Source organism: Tachypleus tridentatus, chromosome 7 (genome assembly GCF_004210375.1).
Source record: "Tachypleus tridentatus isolate NWPU-2018 chromosome 7, ASM421037v1, whole genome shotgun sequence".
Classification (NCBI taxonomy): Eukaryota; Metazoa; Arthropoda; class Merostomata; order Xiphosura; family Limulidae; genus Tachypleus; species Tachypleus tridentatus.
Genome location: NC_134831.1, coordinates 160,184,319 through 160,204,619, shown reverse-complemented (window position 1 = coordinate 160,204,619; position 20,301 = coordinate 160,184,319). Strand labels below are relative to the sequence as shown.

At 34.5% G+C, this 20,301-nt stretch overlaps 1 protein-coding gene across 2 annotated transcripts; it reads right to left on the bottom strand.

Moving 5' to 3' along the window:
* Positions 1-1,465: 1,465 nt before the first annotated feature.
* On the bottom strand, positions 1,466-11,979 carry LOC143257027 (uncharacterized). 2 transcript variants are annotated; one of them, XM_076515103.1, is made up of 3 exons: positions 11,817-11,968; positions 10,818-10,871; positions 1,466-9,664 (listed from the first exon to the last, which is right to left on the bottom strand). In XM_076515103.1, exon 3 carries the CDS (start codon positions 9,652-9,654, stop codon positions 5,299-5,301), a length of 4,356 nt encoding a protein of 1,451 aa, XP_076371218.1. In that variant the 5' UTR covers positions 9,655-9,664; positions 10,818-10,871; positions 11,817-11,968; the 3' UTR covers positions 1,466-5,298. The 2 variants fall into 2 exon arrangements, with proteins under 2 accessions (XP_076371218.1, XP_076371217.1); XM_076515102.1 differs by lacking the exon at positions 10,818-10,871 and having other exon boundaries at positions 11,817-11,979.
* Between the last annotated feature and the right edge of the window lie 8,322 nt (positions 11,980-20,301).

Sequence of the window (20,301 nt, the reverse complement as noted above, 5' to 3'; positions counted from 1 at the left end):
TAGTATAATACAATCATTTGAGTGTTTGTCACTAGTGGCAATAAACAGATAAGTAGAAGGAATGCCTTTCCACTAAATAAATGTATGAATATATTAGAAGACACTGTTGGTTCATACACTAGATGCAGCTACTTGCAAATCTATTTAATGCAGATGTTACTTTTCAAAGGCTGGTGGAATTTACACTCAGGACTGTGGTGGGAGATATATCTCAATTTTATAGATTCATCAGTTTCTGGTTGGTGTCATCTGAGAACATGAGAATGGCATTCCAGTTCATTGAGAATGCAGACTTGAAACTAAAAAATGAAAAGTGCTTTAGTGAGCAATTATTGACCCAAGCCTGGGATCATGAGGAATTTTTAACTTCTTAAGTTTTTATGTTTAATCATGTTTGTGTTCAGTCTTCAAAGTAACCAATTTAAATTTTAATAAGGATGGTATGTGGCTTTCAAGGAAACAGGAGTGTTATGATCCTTCAAGCTTTGGTAAAAGCACTGGTGCTTGCTTATCCTTGTCAGGATTGGCTGTTCTCCTCGATATTTATGCCAGTGATAGTAGAATTATGGTTCACAAATACAAGATGGAATGGAAGTCACATGCTGTCAGCTTTTAAATGTCAACATTTATCAAAGTAGCTACTTGTAGAAGAAAGATGAGATGTACAAAGTTTTAGTTTGTTTTGTCACTTATTCTTGGTACTTGTGTAGTAGGTTTTCTTGCCCCTGGATATCAGAATTAATAAAAACAAAAATTGATTTAGGCTAAATGGTGATTTATGATGGCAAAGCAATTTTTCTGTCATTCCTTGCATGTCCATGCTTATTTGTTCAAATGCATGTATTTAGTAGTTGATAATTGGCAACTTTGGCACTAACATTTTTCTTAAGGTCTTCATTGTTATCAGCATTTTTATGATTTTCAATTTCACAAGATACTAAAATTGATAGTTGAAACCCCAATAACTGAAGCTACTTAGCTCACAAATTGATTCAGTTGTTCATAAATTTAGGCTAACTTGTAAGCAAAAGCCAATATTTATCAAACATTTTATGTGTCAAGATTACTTTTACTGAATAGTGCAATTTCAACTGTCTCTAAACAGTTTCATTTAGTTAAGAAAAGAATCATGTCAGCTCATTTTTTCCAGTTATATATTTCTAAGCAATTTAATGCTTCTAAAGTACATTATGCAGTAGTGGTTTATATTAGGCTTACATTGTAATACTACCAAAGTAATACAACTGTACTTTAAAAGATACATTACGTTTCGGGGAAAGAGATAAAGCATTTGTCATAACTTGTTAAATAAATGACAACTGAACGTATACACCTATACCTTCTTACCATAGTTACATTTAATTTATGCATTAAAAATGTATGTGGATGTACGACTTCTAAAACTGAAATTAGCCAAGTAATGTACAAGTTCTTACCAATGTGAATCTGTAAATATTAAAGCAAATTTTCACCCTTAATAGTTTTTAATGGTCCTATAATAAACCAAAATTATTCAACTATGCTACAATTATACAGTTCACAAAGACTTGAGATGACTATAATTTGGTTAGATTGCTTCAAAATTGTGTAATATTGATAAAACAAGTTGAGAAACATGATACAACACTTTATTTTTGTGCACAAGGTGGAGCACTAATATAACAATGTGGAGTTCGAGAAAGTTAAAACCCAATTGTAAAATCATAAATCATGTCATCAAGTTAACTATGGATGAGTTTCATACAAGTTATCTGTAGAAATACAAACTATTTATATGGAAATCACAAAACTTGTATTCATTATTAATAATAAGCCACATTATTTCAAACATTGACAATTATTTACAATTGCAAAATATCAGAACTTGCAGAAGGATCCTTAATTAGAAAAAAGTTCAATCATTCTAATTATGCTGTGTGAACTAAAAAAAATGTTCAAAAACACATTACTGAAATTAATAAATTATTTGAGTTTAAATTGTGGAAGTACAATCATTTAAATTAAAGGTCCAATGTTAATACTTATTACCTACTAGGAAGGATGTATAACATCAAGGGAAAGATTTTCTTATTTCTCTTATAGCTAAATAAAATTAAGACTACAAACCCCCCAAACTGTAAGAGATTCAAACAATGGTACATGAGAATATACCTGTGCAACATTTGATGTAAAAGTACACTTATTAAGGTTTGCAATATGAGGATGGGATTTAAAAAGTAAATTACTTTTGTCATGTACAGCAAGTAGAGAATACGTTAACATATAAATAGACCTTTTAAAATTAATAAAAATTTCCTAGTTTACTCAATTTTAATACAATTACTTTTGGACCATTGATAAAAGGACTAATGAATTCTGTGTTTTTTCGTATATCAAAGCCATGCCGAGCTATCTGCTGTGTTCACCAAGAAGAAATCAAACCAAAATTTTAGCATTGTAAATCCATAGATTTGCTGTTGTCCCAGTGGGGGAGACAACAAATTTTACTGCACTCTTTAATTTTAGTGCAGTGTGCTAAAATTCAGTAACCAACTAACAAAGACTGATTCTAAATACACAAACATACATTACAATAAATTTGTGAAAACTGGTCTCTTATTGTACTTAGTTGTACTAAATCGTTAATTAGTTGTAAAAGTAAAAAATGTCCTCTAAAATGCAATACAGTCCCTGCTATTCGACTACAGAAGCAGTAAAGGGCCACGAATGGTGTCTTTACGTTTCAGTGTGCACAACTACAAAAGGATTGAGCTAATAGTTGTACACTAGATCATATCCCTCGTTAGTACTTGGAAACCATTGCTGAACTTTAGCTTTATTGTCACAAGCAGATGAGAAAGGGGACACATTTCTCTTCTACATGGGATGCCAGTCCATCACAGGTTAACCTGAGTAGTCTGAAACAATAGAAGTATTCTGTCTTGAACTTCCAAACTGTCAACTATGAGTCAAAAGTGCAAATCCACTGAACCACACTACTCCTCTAAAAGGTGTACACAGGACTGCAGAAAAATTGACTTTTTTTCTAGTAAAGAAATTGTCCAACAGTTGACCTCCACCAGACACAAATGCAATTTTCAAATTCTAATAAATGACATGCCTCATGCAGTAATCTATCCACAAGTTGTCAGAATTACTGTTTCCAAGTTTCCGTAAGTCTTTAGGGGGGGAAAAAATCTTGCTGTGCTTTCAGTTTTGTTATTGTATAAATATGATTAATAATGCCTAACAGAAATGTTAATCAGTATATTTAAAACAAATAACTTTATATGGTGACATCACCTCTCATGAAAATGTACTTCTTCAACAGATACAAAGATATTAATAAAAGGAATACCTTTTATTTGTGTGTGTGTGTGTGTGTGTGTGTGTGTGTGTGTGGACTGTATATTGCACATTCAAAAATATAAGGTGTAAGTAGTATTTTATTTTAAGGTAACTTGTACATTTCCTACTCCTAGTATTAAGTTATAAGTATGCTGCCCCAAAACTTTGAGAATTCTACAGTCCCAGTGTACACATTTACATGACTACTGTTTCAGTTTAGAGAATGGTTGGTTCGTGTGTTTCCACTTCAGTGCACCAAAAAATACTACTGTATTTATGTAATAATTATTTTTTTTGTTTTGCCTCTAAATTATATAAAGAGTTAATGTGGATTTATCTTTGTTATTCCAAAACTCAAAATTTAAAATGCAGGTAGAAGCAGGCTTTGAAATTTTGTATAAGCACTTATCAGGTAATGAGATAAAAATAATGAAAGCAAAAAAAAAACAAGAATTAGTCACTAGGGAGCACTAAATATACCTACATAAGAACAATATAGCAGCTACAGATATTTTTAATTATTTTTCAAGATGGCTCTGAACAATCTGCCTCTACACGTTACAATTGCAATCCTGTAACCACCAATCAGCAATGAAACCATGTTGATGTGAAACTGGTGCTTCTTAAGGACTGGGCAGAGTCATAACTTATCGAAAAGGTTCTGATGCAGTTTCAACAATGTTTGCCCTCCAACACCAGCCGAGTTGTCATGAGATACGAGAAAATAGTACTTGATGTTGCAATATCAATAAAATCATGAAACATTGTGAAATCTGACAAACAAGTCTGTAAGGTCATACATAACATTCTGAAGCTGTAAACACACCGGGACCAAAGGATAAAAATCAAAGACCAAACTGGACAGTCTTGAGCTCATGATTAGACAACCTTTGGTGAAAAATAGAATTTTATGGACTGGCAAGGCTCATTTTATTAACTGGAAATAAACAAAACCATGTGCTATAGCACAACAATCGTTGCACAGGCTATAGCACAACAATCGTTGCACAGTGAGAAAGCTGTAAACTGGGTCACATCCACAATCGTATTCAACCTTTCTTCTTTGAGGTCGTCGTCAATTATAGGTTTCAAACTGTGACAGTCAACCATATTATTACTGCATTTCAAGTCTTTTGAGTGAAATGGTATACATGCAAGATGGTTCTCCACTCTGTATTACATTACCTGTTAACACATTGCTGCTAAATGTGTTTAACAACTGAATGATCAATGGGTACATTCCTTTCATTCATTGGTTCTGAGATTACTAAAGTCACTGAAAAATACCATCCACCTGCATATTTTTGTTTTCAGATGGCTTTAGATATCACCACACCTCAAATCTGGAAATAATGGTTACATCCATAGTCACATTCAATTCATTCTCCTGGGCATATTTCGATAAAAAGTGCCCCTAATGGCCATTTGTTTCACCATCACACCACTATTTTTCCTAATACATAGTTAATGCACATGTGAAATTTCAAAGCCCATCAGTATCTACATTTAGAGTTGTGAGACTTAAAAGTAGGGCAACTAACTTATTACTTATCTCATTAAACAAGCACTTTCTTTTAATGAACACTTTTTTTTGTTTGTTTCAACTTGATTTCACTTCAATACCTGTTTGTTTCCAACCACTTCTTATTTAAGTATACCCTTTTTGCAAACAACATACTGTAACTGATTAGTTTTCATAGTAAATAATCTATTTCTGTAATTCAGTACATGGTTATTTTATCAACACCACATTATAAGAAGTTCAAGTTATCACTCCATTTTCAGATTTTTGCACACACCGCCACCTCCCAAAAAAAACAGGCTTTTATTCTTAAATGTTAAAAGTGAAGTACGTTGTTCAATACATACTGTATCACTATCTTCCAGTCTTCTAAGCAAGCATGTAAGAGTTTTACTATTTAAGATACAGTTGTTTGATCTTGATTCTGATCTAAATTGATAAAATCTTCATTACTCAACATTAGAGTCCCACTCCATACTGTTATCAACAGAATCTTCTCCCAAGTGTGATGTGCACATGTTTAGCATTTCCTGCACCAAGTCATCAATAACTTTCTTGCCCTTTTCAACATCATCCATTACATGGTCCTTAATAGAAATTTTTAACAAAAGCTGAATATTGTCTCGTAGACGTTCTAGTTCAGACTGGCTGTCATGGTACTCTACAGGCTGTTGTCCCATATGTTGAAGGACATCATCCAGTACACTGTCTATAAGCTTTTGTCCCCAGCCAAGTTGTTCCATAAGTTCTGGATCTGCAACTAAAAAGAAAAGCAACTGAGAAAAGTTCTTTCTTAAAGCATCAAGTTCTTCCTGTTTAAACTTTTCCACATTTTCCAGTAGTTTTTCTGATACATCAGTGGTAGTTGTTGGATGTTTTGAACCTAAGTGTATTTTATCTTCTTCTTCATCATTGCCATCAGCTTTACTCTCCTCATGGCCAATGAACTCTGTATCAGATGCAGTTGTATAATTAAAAGATGTAGAATGTTTCTTTCTCACCAGTTTGATCATCTTCTTTCCCCAGCTTTTCCGGTAGAGAATTCCTGTAGCTAGTTTTCCATCTGGAAGCTGACATGGATGTTTTCGAAAACCAACGACAGTATTTTCTTCCTTTCCACACACTTTACAATGGAATGGCTCATGAATGACCAAGTGTTCTCGATAATGTGCTCTGTCCTTGTAGCCCCGAGGACAGTACGGACACTGAAATTTATTTTTTGAACCTTCTTCCACTGAAAGTGACTCAAATGTTTCCACAGACTCTGAAAGGCTCGAATTTTTTACAGGTTCTGCTTGGCTAGAAATAAGTTCATTTTCTAAACCAACATCATGTTGCTGAATGTTTAACTTTATCTCATGACTTTCAAGGTGTTCGAAAAGAGCTTTAAGGTCTGAAAAAAAAGCTGCACAATACAAACAATTGAATGCAATGTCATCCTCATGAGACTGAATATGTTTTTTAAGAACTCTAGGACTGTAAAATGTCTGTCCACAAACATAGCACTTCAGCTGATGATTAACTCCATGGAAACTTTCAATGTGATCAATGAGATCTTGATGACTCTTAAAATCCACACTACATTCTTCACAAGTTTGTAACTTCTTACAGTATGCACGCTCATGTTCCCGACAAATCTCCAGGGTGATGAAGGCACAGTGACAGTATCTGCATTGGTGCAACTCTGAACTTAACGTATCATCTACGTCAATCCTCTCAGAGCTGTGCACTTTACGACAACTTTTTTCGTGCCATCCAAGGTCTTCGGGAGAAACAAACTCTAAAGAACAATGGGCACAAGTCAAAATATTCACTGATGTTATTGATTGTGGATCTCCGATAATGTCAGGAGGGCATGATTTTTCAAAATTTGACTGTAGAAGTTCCTTAGAATTCTTTTTGATGGGGCAGTAGTGGCGAATATGTGCTGTATAGTGTTGTTTTGTTGAAAATGCAGTCTGACATTTATAGCAAGAAAAGTTTCTGGTGTGTTCTTCCTCAGTCTTCACTTGTGGTTCATGGATTTCTACACTTGGTTTAGATCCATTTTTTTCTTGTAAAATTTTTGAAGGCTGAATACTTTTTTTTGCAACATTTTCTGGAGTCTTGATCTTAACATCAAGTTTCATATTCGACTGTACACAAGTAACTGACGGAGAAGATTTTTTGTCAATGAGAGTCATTCTTTCCTGTGATAAATTATCACTGTCTGTGGAGCTAATGAATCTAGGAGTACGATCTGCTTGAAGATGCCATAGAAGATGTGCTTGTACCTTCTGGTGGTGGTCAATGGTCTTCTGACAAATCTCACAACTGTAAGGGTTGCATTCATTGATCTCAGAAGGGTCCAGGTTTTGAGCTTGAAAATGACTGAGGCGATGAGGTACAAAAGTTGCGATGCTAGAGTATGAAACATCACAAACAGAACATTTATAACTCACCAAAGTCCTAGTTACTGACAGACTTTTTGATGCATTTGATTTGATTTGTTTCAAAAGTAAATTCTCCCGATGAAACCGAGACTTCCGGTGACGATGTAGTGCAGTCATTTTGGTAAAATTATGAATACCACAGATTTCACATGAATATATTCCACGAGCAGTGTCGTCAGGTGACAAAATAAGCCCTGGCTTTGGATAATGAAATGGTTTTGGCTTCTTCACATAATCCTCTTTTAAAATTTCAACCGAAGGAGCTGGTTGATTGGATATTGGTGAAAGATTTTTAATTTCATAAAGAAGGCTAGATCTTGAAACTCCTGAATGAGCCTTTCCAATGTGTTGAATTGTTTGCAATCGGGTAGGAAACTTCGTTCCACATCCAAGGCACTTGAATGAAAGTAGGTCATTATGATTTTGCTGGTAATGACGAGTAAGATGTTCTGAACGAGCAAAACATTTATTACACCAGGAACAAACAAATGGTTTTTCCTTAGTATGACACTTTAGATGCCTGTCACGTACATAACATGAAGAATACATTTTAAAACAGAATGGGCATTTTGTAGGATACTTTTTCATTAGTGCAAGGATGGCAGGTGTCAGAGTTTCTATGCTCTTCTTGTAATTTTCAGGATTGTTTGGTGTTTTCTCTACTGATTCTGATAAGCCTTCAACATTTGAAGGTTTTGGTGTGGAAATATACTCCCTCTCCAAACCCACTGATGAAATTCCTTGGTGTTCAGACTGGATATGTGCAACTTTTTCAGAGGCATCCACAAACTGACGAAAACAAACGTCACAAGTAGTCTCATCTAAAAATTTTTTTGCCTCTTTTGGATCAGCTTGCATGTGAATTGACCTAACATGGCCATTTCGACGTCCAATATACAGAAATTCTTTCCCACAGAAAGGACACTCACACTCACGGGTACGAGACAACATGGATCCCCAGTGCTTCTCTGCTTTCTGATGTTTAAATAAACAAGCAGGATTAGAGAATATTTCTGGACAACTTGGACATTTTACAGGATGGTTAGAGGCAATGAAACCTGGATGAAGCTGCATGTGCTTAACAAAAGATTTAGCACTCACAAAGGTTTTATCACACAGTTCACAAACGGGGGGCTTTATATCAGACTCGTATTTTGGTTTCTGTCGATTTGATGTTATTTTATGATACTTTCTCAAAATTTTGCTGTGTACACTTTTGTAGTACTTACTTGAATTTTCAGCAGCATGAGTTGTTTCAGCTGGGATGGTATTTTTCTGGTCACATGGTTCAAGTTGTAACCTGGCTGGTGGCATAGTCTTCCTAGCTGAACGATTTCTAGTTGTTAAGAAATGCTGGCGTAATGGCACACAGGGAAATTTTCTATTCAAATGCTTCCTCAGTCGATAAACTTTTGAAAACATGTACCCACACTTTCTACACTGATACCCCCGTTTTGATGGTTTCTTTGTTGTATGGCATGAAACAGGTTTCTTGGATCGAAGATTCTTTCCAATATCTGAGTATTCAACTTTATCCGCAAACTTACCATCCATGATTTCTGCACAAGATGAACTCTGCATGTGCTTTCGATACAGATAAGGAAACTCAAATGTCAGGTCACACTTTTCACATTTGTTTTCAGTACATTCTACTGCATTTCCTTGGCTTATAAAACTACCTTCCCGTTTTAGAACTTTTTTTTGTTCAGACTGCTCTGTAGTCATCTTTTCTGTGCTTGACGTAAATGCAAGACAAGATGATTTTCGATTTTCATGAGCTATCAAGTGATGAATGGTATCAAATATTTTCCCACAGTTGTAGCATGTGAAGGGGCGAGGCCTACAGTAACCTTTCCTACTCAGATGAGTCTTGTAATGAAGAGCTGAGCGAAAATTCACTCCACATACCTTACATTTACTGGGAAAATGTGAAGGTTTCTTATGTACAGAATGAAAGCATCCTTTTTGTTTATTGGAAGGTTTAGGATCTGCTATTTTGTTTTCCATGTCAAGTTTAATTTCAGAAGTGGCCAACTGTTCTACTTTTTTTATACACCTTCTCAAATGTTTAATATACAGTGGATAAAACCTAAAATGGTATTTACAGTTAGGACAATTCCAGGATCCTGAAAGGCGTGATGTGTGCAATCGACCACAACGATTATCTCGTTTATGCCTCAACAAATTAGATGATGAACAAAAGGTGTAACCACAGTCCTCACATGTCCTTGTTTTGGTGATGTTTTTTTTACCAACTCCTTTTCTTTTTTTACCACAAACTGAGTTAAAATTACTTTCTTCACTAACAGTTTTAATGTTGATCATAACAGGAGTTTGTCTTGGTGATTCTTCAGTTCTGGCCTCAACCTCCATTATGCATCAGCTAAATGGAAAGAATACATTACAATTTTACTTTATTTTCATTTTATTTCCCTAAATACAATAATAATATATAAAAATAATAATTCAGTGATCTGTTAGAAATGTTTATCTATGTAAATGTGACAGAATGTACCAAATATAGGTTCAGTAAATAAAAATAAAAACTTTAAAATATTATTAAGGAAGCAAATACTTCCAAAATTAGTTTATAACAAGTTATATAACATACACAATATGACATATAAAGTGACCTATTACTTTGAGAAAAATATGAGACTTGTATGACAGAAATTATGTGGCTCGTATTGTGAGAAATAGTACACAAGTTGCAACTTAACATTTTTATCCACCCTTCAACAAGTCAGATTCTTGAAACAAAAGCTTAACAGATATATAGCAAAACTACTGCAAAACTTATGTGACCAATAATGCAAGTAGAATAAGCTGAAAATAACTGAATGAACAAGCCTCTTAAGCCAATTTTTCAATCATTAAAAGACACACAGAAAAATAGGTGTTTAATCAGTTATCATTGAACCACTGCACCTTGTATGACACAATTTTTATTATTTTTCATTTTGTAAAATAAGTATTTTCACTTTTAGTAAGCTCTTCCTGATTAATGTAGTTTTTTTTAATATATTTTTATTAGTGGCTAAGAGACGAGCAGACCATAAAAGAAAAGTATGAGGCTGCACTAAAATAGATAGAAGTAGACATAATCAGCTAAGACTTTGACAAAAATTTAGAAACACAAGACTATAAATATGAAAGCATGATGTTAAACATTAATCTGAATACACAGAAGGCCTTGAAAGATGATAATGATGTAAAAATCTCAGTCACTGCAGAAATCTATAAATCAATTTGAAAAATCTGTAGTAAATCAATATAAATTGGATAATGAACAAATTATTTTGCAACCATTAATATACACACACACACTTCTAAGGAATGTACAAAGGTTAAGGTAAAAGCTTAAGAGAAATTTATCGATACCAACATTATAACAATACATAAATTACAAATATGAAAACAGAGTTAAGGGTTAACAAAATTAGTGATATACTGCAACCTATTACTGGATATCTAAAACAATTTCTACTTTATCATTGGAGAGTTTATCACTTCCAACTGTTTAAGTGTAAATTTACCAGTAGGTGTGTTATCAGCCAAGCTCAGGTATAAAGTGAAGAATCTGGAAAGTGCTGGAATGAGTAACGAAGAAAACTAAAATTCAAGTTTAATACAGTGACACATATACAATGTTAAACTTGTTATAAAATTTTCACCATTAACCATTCAAGTTGTATTCAATTGTTAATGTCTCAAAGTAGATTCTTTGTCATTAAGTCTGTTAAAGTTATTGGATCTCTTGTCAGTTGTTCAACCACGAAGTATAAGAAACAACATCGAAGTAAAGCAAAAATTAGTAGCTTGACATGATGAATACTATGCCAAAGTCTCTTTTATCTTTTAGCACACAGCTTCATAATGTACTAAATGTACTGTGTCCACTTTGAGTATCAAAACCCAGTTTTTAATGTTATAAGTATGTGAAAAAACCAGCCAACTCAGACAAAAGAATAAAAATTATAACTACACCATGTCAGACAACTAAATAAAAAATGTATCAGCCAAGAAAAAAATGTGATGCATCAACAATGCCAATTCGTTTAACAATCTTAAACGATTCAATTGGTTCTTAGTATTATGTTTTCAGCCAACCACTTTTCACTTACACACTTGTATTATCCCCCAAATCTCTTATCACAAAAGTCAATTTAAACTTTTACATTTTGTGTTTTTGCTTTAATCCCTTATGCTGCTTCCGAGCCAACCTGTTTTTTTCTTTGAAGTTTTTTTTTCTCGTCTATTTTAATTATTTTGAAAAAAAATTCTACGATTGATAAATATCACCAATTAAGACTAGTGTAGTACTAATTATAGTAATGTTAAGTAGTAAATCTCAAATAACAATAACAGGATAAGATTTTCTCACAATTGATATTGCCCTGCTATTACAGTGTCAATTTTTTTTATGAAAGGTAGAAACTGCCTACTACTAGTAGTAGTCTTAGAATTATATTTCATTTTATTTATAGTTAAAATAATAAAAAAACTACACTTAATGACAAAACAAATATTCTCACCGAGGCTAAAACCATAAATCTATTTATTTCAAAATGCAGATTATCTTAAATAATCAACCCTAATTTTCTCCCCACAATCACACTTTTCGTTTTATACCACAATACCACCAAGCCAAGACAACAGCGCTAAAACGCGCCATCTCGGTCTCCGTTTTATGTGCCGTAATAATGGAACATTATATGGTGTCAGGATTTAAAATTATCAAAAATTTTTTCATTCGTTAACGATTTTGTTCTGATACTTTTAAATGGTAGTACAACATGTGTAAATAATGAGTTACTATTATTTTACGACACCTACATCAAAGCTATGGATATTCTTTTTTTATTGAGGGCAATTAACAAAATAATTAATATATTAAAGTTTGTTAATTACAATAAACATGATAATAAAATTATAATATGACATTTTGACTTAATAATAAATGAAATATTGACGTTTCACAACTAAGAACTTTCTTTATAATCAAGTATAAAATAATTATTTAAGGGCATAGGAATGAGGATAAACCCCGAAAATTCCTGAATCCCAACAAAAAAGGGAGAGAAAATATTCAACATGTTAAACGGTGTGACTGGAGTAGCAACTTTTTTGACGCCCCCCGTCAAAAATATATATTTTTTAACATATTACTCTCAAACCTAAATCTGGGTTATAGCCCCGGAATTATCTGAATATAAATTTCTACAAATGCGATAAACTTCCCTACTTGCATAAGTGACCGTTGTGATGATCATGTGGACTGCCAATCTTCTTGTATTAAACAAAATGCTTTTGACATTAACTATTTAGGTTATCCTAAAAATATGAATTACATTTGTGTGTGTGTGCACATAAACAGACACGCCAAAAACAGCCATTATCATTTTTAAACAGTATAATGCAAGAGTAGATTAAATATAACTGGCCTATTGCATCTACATATACAAGAGGGAGTGTTTCTTTCCTTCCATGGGTCTGTTCTTTATACATAGACATACCTTTAAAGCTACAACCTCCAAAATTGGGGTGTGTATATACACACACACACACACACACACAACTTTGTGTGAGTTTTAACAGAAGCCAGAACTTGAAGTAAAAGTGCCCAATATATCAGTTGGTCCCAAATTGAAAAGGTCAAAGTTTTCGTAATGTGTAATCATGAGGACTATTACTTGAATCTCTGTTCTATGTGAGAACTTTCCCGAATCATTCTTTCCATTATCAGTCACGTATTAAAACGACTTATAAGTTTCGTGTAGCTTTCATCCGTACTCTTTCCTTCCATCTCTTTTTCCTCCCACATACATACATATCTCTAATATTTAACTCCTCTTAACTGAGAAAGTGCTTTATTTCGAAAGTATGAAGACAATTCCTCAACTAATTAGGCTTGATCCAATCTTTTTTCTTTTTTTTTTTGCTTTGCTTGCGTTTAATCGCAAAAATCAGCTATACAACGACCTTACAAAAACATGTGGTATTTGAAAATTTTCATTTATGTTGTGTTGTAACAAGAAGAGAATGAATCGATTCTTTATTAAATGGAACAATATTAAAGTCATTAATTAAGATAAAGTACAGAATGGTTCAACCTTCTTAAGTCATCTTCAGGTTGTTCTGTACTTTATTTTAATAAAGTCTTAATACCCATACCAGCCGTCTTGAGTATACATTTTTCACTTCAAGCGAATTTCTCGTCATAATGGATATTAAATTCATAACACGTAAACGGCATTGGGTCACACAGTCGAAATCAAAACTCCACAAGATCGGGATTTTCGCTTTGGAAACTTAAAATGTTATGTAAAGCACATGTAAGAACTACGAGTATTGTACCCAATTTGGAATTTATCAAATTAACTTATTTTTTCAGACGTAGTTATCTTTATTGAGTTATTTAGTTAGGTAAAGAAATGATTTTATTTACAAAAAAGATCATGATTAATGTGGTTGGTGTAATTAAAACGACTCGGCATATTTAAAGCAATTTTACAAGGCTGGATACTGTTAGTTTTCAAAAAAACATTTCAAAAAACTAAGAAAATAGATTCCATATTAGTCAAGTAACTTTCTACAGTTTCAAGGACTTTTTTGGTGATCTTTTGTTTAGCTAATAAAAATGTTGAAATCACATACAGACATGAAGTTATGTTAAAATATGTACTGTTACTTAAATATATTTTTCAACATACTTACAGAAGTTAACCAGTCATAATGGTATGTCTCGTACACAAAGTTGAAGATCTAGCTAACTTGTTAAATAATCCTTTGAGCAAGGCTAAATGAACTCGTAGCATAATGGTGGTGTATGGAGCTAGGTAAAATAAAGATTTTGAAATCTCTTTTCTATAAACGACATGAATATTTTGGTATTCTGGAAACTACAGCAGAACTTAAAATTTGTAAAGTTGTTAAGAATATTGAGATAAGTGCTGCCACCTGTAGTTAGGTGTTGTTGTTTTTTTGTACATGTGTACTCAATGAACAAACACATATCATCAGGTTATGAGTCCAGGAATGCTCTAAAAGTGCTTAAACAGATGAAACTGTTTTAATATTGTTAGTACAAGTAATCCAGGAGATACTGAGGATTACTGTAGAATAGTTTTGGATGACAATTTTTGTTGGATGGTACAGGATTTACATGAATACTTTATCACAAGCGCTGGGTGATTCGTTTCCTTTGAGGCCTGGTATGGCCAGGTGAGTTAAGACGTGCGACCCGTAATCTGAGAGTCGCGGGTTCGCATCCCCGTTGCACCAAACATGCTCGCCTTTTCAGTCGTAGGGACGTTATAATGTGATGGTCAATCCCATTATTCGTTGGTAAAAGAGTAGCCCAAGAGTTGGCGGTGGGTGGTGATGACCAGCTGCCTTCCCTCTAGTCTTACACTGCTAAATTAGAGACGGCTAGCACAGATAGCCCTCGAGTAGCTTTGTGCAAAATTCAACAAACAAACAAACAATCGTTTCCTTTGTCTGGAAGCCATTGTGAAATACCAAGATAAAGTGTAAGTAAAATATTGATTAACACTCTATTTTCTCAAGTCATATAAAGGGAGAAATAGATCTAAATCAAAGAAAGGAATATTACAGTTGTGGTTGAAATAGTTTGACAATGGAAGATAAAATATCAAAAAAAGATATTGATAAGTTGGGAGAAAATAATTGGGCCACATGGGAATTTCAAATGGAACATTTATTGAGAGGAAAAGGCCTATGGGACCATGTGACTGAAACAGAGGTATTGGCAGAGAAGCCAATAGTCAAACAAGGGCAGATTTCAACAGGAAAATGGAAAGAACATTTTCAACAATTCAAGGTGCACAACTCTATCTTGTCACCTCATGCACAACTCTTAAGGAAGCATGGAATGTACTACGTACTCACTTTGATAGGAACACACTAGCCAATAAACTATACCTGAAAAAGAAGTGTTTTCGATGTGAGATGAAAGAAAGCATGACGGTCCAGGAACATTTGAAACAAATGAAGAAATTAACGGATCAGCTTGCTGCGGTTGGGAAGGAAATAGCAGAAGAAGATCAGATTATTACCTTACTTGGTAGTCTGCCAGCTAGCTATGATACAATTGTAACAGCCCTGGGAACCAAAATTGATGATATATCATTAGAATTTGTGTAACAGGCACTGATTAATGAAGAACAAAAGAAGAAAAAGACCACATCGAATGAAACATCATCAACTGCATTAGCCTCTCGCAGCAACTTCAAACCACATAGAACACAAGAAACAAAGAAAATGGGTAACAGCTTCAAGTGTTACAAGTGTGGCAGAGAGGAACATATAAAACGCAATTGTCTAACACTGAAGGAAATGGTCCACAAAGCTAAGAATGTGGATATTAATGTGGTGGAAGATTATACTGATAGAAACAATGGTGTTGCCTTTGTAACAAACCAGGATAAAGGAATAGGAAATGGTTGGTGTATTCTGGTGCGTCTAGGCATATGACACACCAGAGGAAGATATAATCAAATTATCACAAGTTTAGCACACCTCAGCAAGTTAGGATTGGTGATGGAAGAACTGTTGAAGCTCTTGGAGTTGGAAACTGTAAACTAGGAATGACATTTAAAGTCAGTAATTCAAAGCATGTCGCAATGCAGAGTGTCCTTCATATACCAAAATTAGTTAGCAATCTATTTTCAGTAGGAGCTGCTACTGAAAAAGGAAATATTGTGCACTTTGGAGTTAATTGCTGTTACATCCGAGGTAAATCAGGACACCTCCATGGCATGGGTACAAGAAAGAATGATGGGTCTATACCAACTGAACTGTAAGACCAGTGTTATTGAGAATGTCTCAGTAGCCTCAAACAGCAACATGAATGGCTTGGATATATGGCATCAACGACTAGGGCATGTCAGTGTTTCACAATTACAGAAGCTTGTGAGGAGTGGAAATGTAAGTGGAACCAAATTCCAGAAGTCTGATGAAGCCAGTTTCTGTGAGGGATCCACTGAAGGTAAAATGCACAAAAAGCCATGTAAGTCAGTGGGAGAAATCAGATCAAAGGGAAGACTGCAACTGGTACATAATGATGTCTGTGATCCTATGCAAACTCTATCTATTGGAGGTAGCAAGTACTTTGTTACATTTATTGATGATTACTCAAGATGCTGCAGAGTGTATTTCTTGAAACAGAAGTCTTTGAAAAATCAAGGAATTTGAGAACTTGTACTCAAATGAATCTGGAGAGTGCATAAAAACCCTGCACACAGATAATGGCGGAGAATATACGTCAAATGAGTTCCAGCAATATTTGAAGACAAGAGGCATTCATCATGTGATGTCAGTAGCATATTGTCCAGAACAAAATGGTGTTGCTGAGAGAAGGAACAGAACTCTTGTGGAATCAGCAAGAAGCATTCTGTCACATGCTAAGTTACCAAGAATGTACTGGGTAGAAGCTGTAACTACTGCAGCGTATGTGGGTAACAGAGTATCCACATCGGCAATAAAAGATGGTAATACTCCATATGAGAAATGGTATGGGTAGAAACCAGATGTAGAACACATGAAAGTGTTCGGATGTCTTGCATATGCACATGTGCCAGATGCGTCAAGACAGAAATTAGACATGAAGTCTATGAAGGTACGTTTCATTGGATATGATAACTGCACCAAGTGATATCGACTGTATGATGAAAAATCCAGGAAGATTTTCATACGGCAAGATGTTATCTTTAATGAAACAGAATTTGGTCAAGAGCCTGTGACAAATGAGTATATCTCATCAAGTGAACAGACAGTGGACCAACAAACAGAAGTTAAAGCTAAAGATAAAGCTGAACGACCAGCAAGAAACAGGAAACCCCCACCCGCTATGGATATGATGAGTATGCTGATATGGCAGCAGCAAATGAATCAGTTTGTCACACTGCAAACTTATGCAGTATGTTAGAGCCAAGTACATTAATGAAGCAATGTTAAGTGACAATGCAAAGGAGTGGAAGTCAACCACAGATCTGAAATTTGAGTCTTTACAAAAAATGACACCTGGGATCTGGTGGAATTACCAGCTGGAAGAAAACCTATAGGTTGTAAGTGGGTGTTCAAAGTTAAGTATGGAAATACTGAAAATGTAGAGAGGTTCAAGAGTAGGCTGGTGGCCAAAGGTTACTTGCAGAATTATGGTCTGGATTACGAGGAAACATTCTCCCCAGTGATGCGCTATGCATCAATTCGCTCCTTGATTGCATTTGCTGTGCAGAACAATTTGAAAATTCACCAGATGGATGTCATATCTGCATTTCTGAATGGAAATCTGGATGAAGAGATATACATGGAACAACCGGAATGCTACGCTGTTCGAGGGAAGAAAAACCTTGTGTGTAAACTGAAAATATCACTGTATGGATTAAAACAGTCACCACGCTGTTGGAACAACTCATTTCATGAACAGATGATGGAACTGGAATTTGTTCAGAGTTCAGCAGATCCTTGTGTTTACATACGGAAGGATGAAAATCTAGCAATAGTTGCAGTATATGTGGATGATATTATTTTGGTTGCTGATAGTGATGACGAAATAATCGCTATAAAGGAAGCACTGAAGGAAAAATTACGCATTAAAGACCTTGGAAAGCTCCATTACATCCTTGGACTCAGTGTTGTTCAGGATGAAAAGAATGGCTGTGTATGGTTAAATCAAAGACAGTATATCCAAACTATGCCGGTGAAATTTGGAATGACTGAGTGTAAGGCAGTTGCAACTCCATCAGATGTAAACGTGAAACTGCAAAAGGATGATGGTATTAGCACTCAGGTTGACCGCAGTTTGTATCAGTCGTTGGTAGGCAGCCTTCTGTATGCTGCAATGGGAACAAGACCAAATATTGCATATGCAGTGTGAACAATATTGAAATATTGTGCTCAGCCCAACACAGCACATTTGACAGCAGCAAAGAGAATCCTACGTTACTTGAAAGGAATAGCTGATCTCAGTATTAAGTCTGAAAAGGAACCAGGAGACTTCATTATTGGTTACTCAGGTGCAGATTTTGCTGGAGACCTGGATGATAGGAAGTCCACATCAGAAAATATCTTCATTCAAGCAGGAGCAGCTGTAAGTTGGATTATCAAAAAGCAATCCACGGTGGCTCTGTCCAACTCAGAGGCAGAGTATATAGCCTTGAGTCTTGCAGCACAGGAAACAGTATGGTTGAGAAGACTACTGCAAGAAATAGGTTCCGAAGTTGATGACCCTGTTGGTATCATGGAAGATAACCAAGAAACAATCGTAATGGCACAGAATCCAGTGGTTCATGCAAGAACAAAACACACTGATATTCGTTACCACTTCATTCGCCAATGTGTGCAGAACGGATCAGTAAAACTGGAACATCGTCCCACAAACAGTATGACTGCTGACATTCTTACAAAGTCACTTGCTAGAAATGCATTTGAAAGGTTGAGAGATAATGTTGGACTGGCACCAATGGATAAATGAACCAGATAAAGTGGCGACTATAATAATAGATGGAAAGTAATTGTAAAACATTTAGAATAACTGTAAAATTATTGACAGTAATTGAAAGTTTGTATAAAACTTAAAATTAAGTGGGAGTGTTAAGAATATTGAGATAAGTGCTGCCCCCTATAGTTAGTTTTTTTGTACGTGTACTCAATGAATAAACACATATCAACAAAAGTTACTCCAAGCAAAGCTAGACCTTTCAAAATTGCCGTAATATTTGAACTGTGGAGTTGTCAGTTTTGCTTCGGTTTTCATTTTATTCCCTTGTCAGAAATAAAGTTCCAATAAAAGCATAGAAATATAACTAGTACAAATGATTTTCTTTGTCAACCCTTAGATTTTTACATTCAACATAATTTATGCAGTTTTCTTCATTTGTGAAACGAGTGTCAACCTCCATTTTCCTGTTCAAGTCAATCTTAATTAAAATTTCGTTTTTAAAAATCCTAAAGAATTTCTGGAAGTTGTGGAATAATAGTTTATCTGTTGTTTCAAGATCCACCTTAAATGTTACAGAAGTAGGAGAGTTATGTTGATCGTAATTTTCAAGGAATAACATGTCACCATTTTTGTTTTGTTCCAAAGATAGTGCTGAAGGATTCAAATCTTCACATATTTTCTGGCGAATATCTACTTTTCATTGTATTTCTGATGCTGCGACAAAAGAGATTCTGATATAATGTATAAGTATTTGTTATTGTGCAACGTTATCTGCTATACCTATCTCAGGGAACTGAACCCCGGAGTTTTGGGTTCTCAGTCCATATACTTACCATTTACCAATCAAAATAACAAGATAGATATGTCTGTAAGATTTAGTTCATATTCGAAGCATGCAGCGATGATGGTTGACTGGTAAACATATTTTCTACTCGAATTTATAGGCACTTTCTTATACTGTGCGACTTGTTTAGCTAAATGAGAAAAAATTATTAAAAATGAATAGTTTTAACAAGTTATGTTTTCGTCTTGTCTTAATATGATTCTGAGGTCTTCATGTACTAAGCTTTAATTTTCTTTAAATATTTATTTTGTAGAGGTAAGTCTGGGTACTTATAACACGAAAAATCTGGTTTCCATACCTGAAGTACCCAGAGAATAGATAGCATTCACTAATTTCCCATCTGAATAATCTGATAGGTTTCACAGAAAATGCTTTGCAAAAGTAAATTTGAATTCTCTATCTTCGAATTGCGGCAGAAAGTAATATGAAAACTATTTATTAAATCGACAAACAAATTGATGACTGTGTATTAATGACAGTGCATTTACTGGAAGCAGAACTATTAGAAACATTTGTCTAAAGTAAATGAAAATCATTTTAAGGTAAAGAACATACAGGATCATATACATGAAACAACAAGCAGTAATGTTATTGTAGTGATATGTTCGCTATGCTTCTTTTGGTCAAGGGGCCTTATAACCTCAAAATACCCACCAATTATAAATATCACTTTTTACTTTCACACGGCGTGTACAATTATACAGAAGGAAGT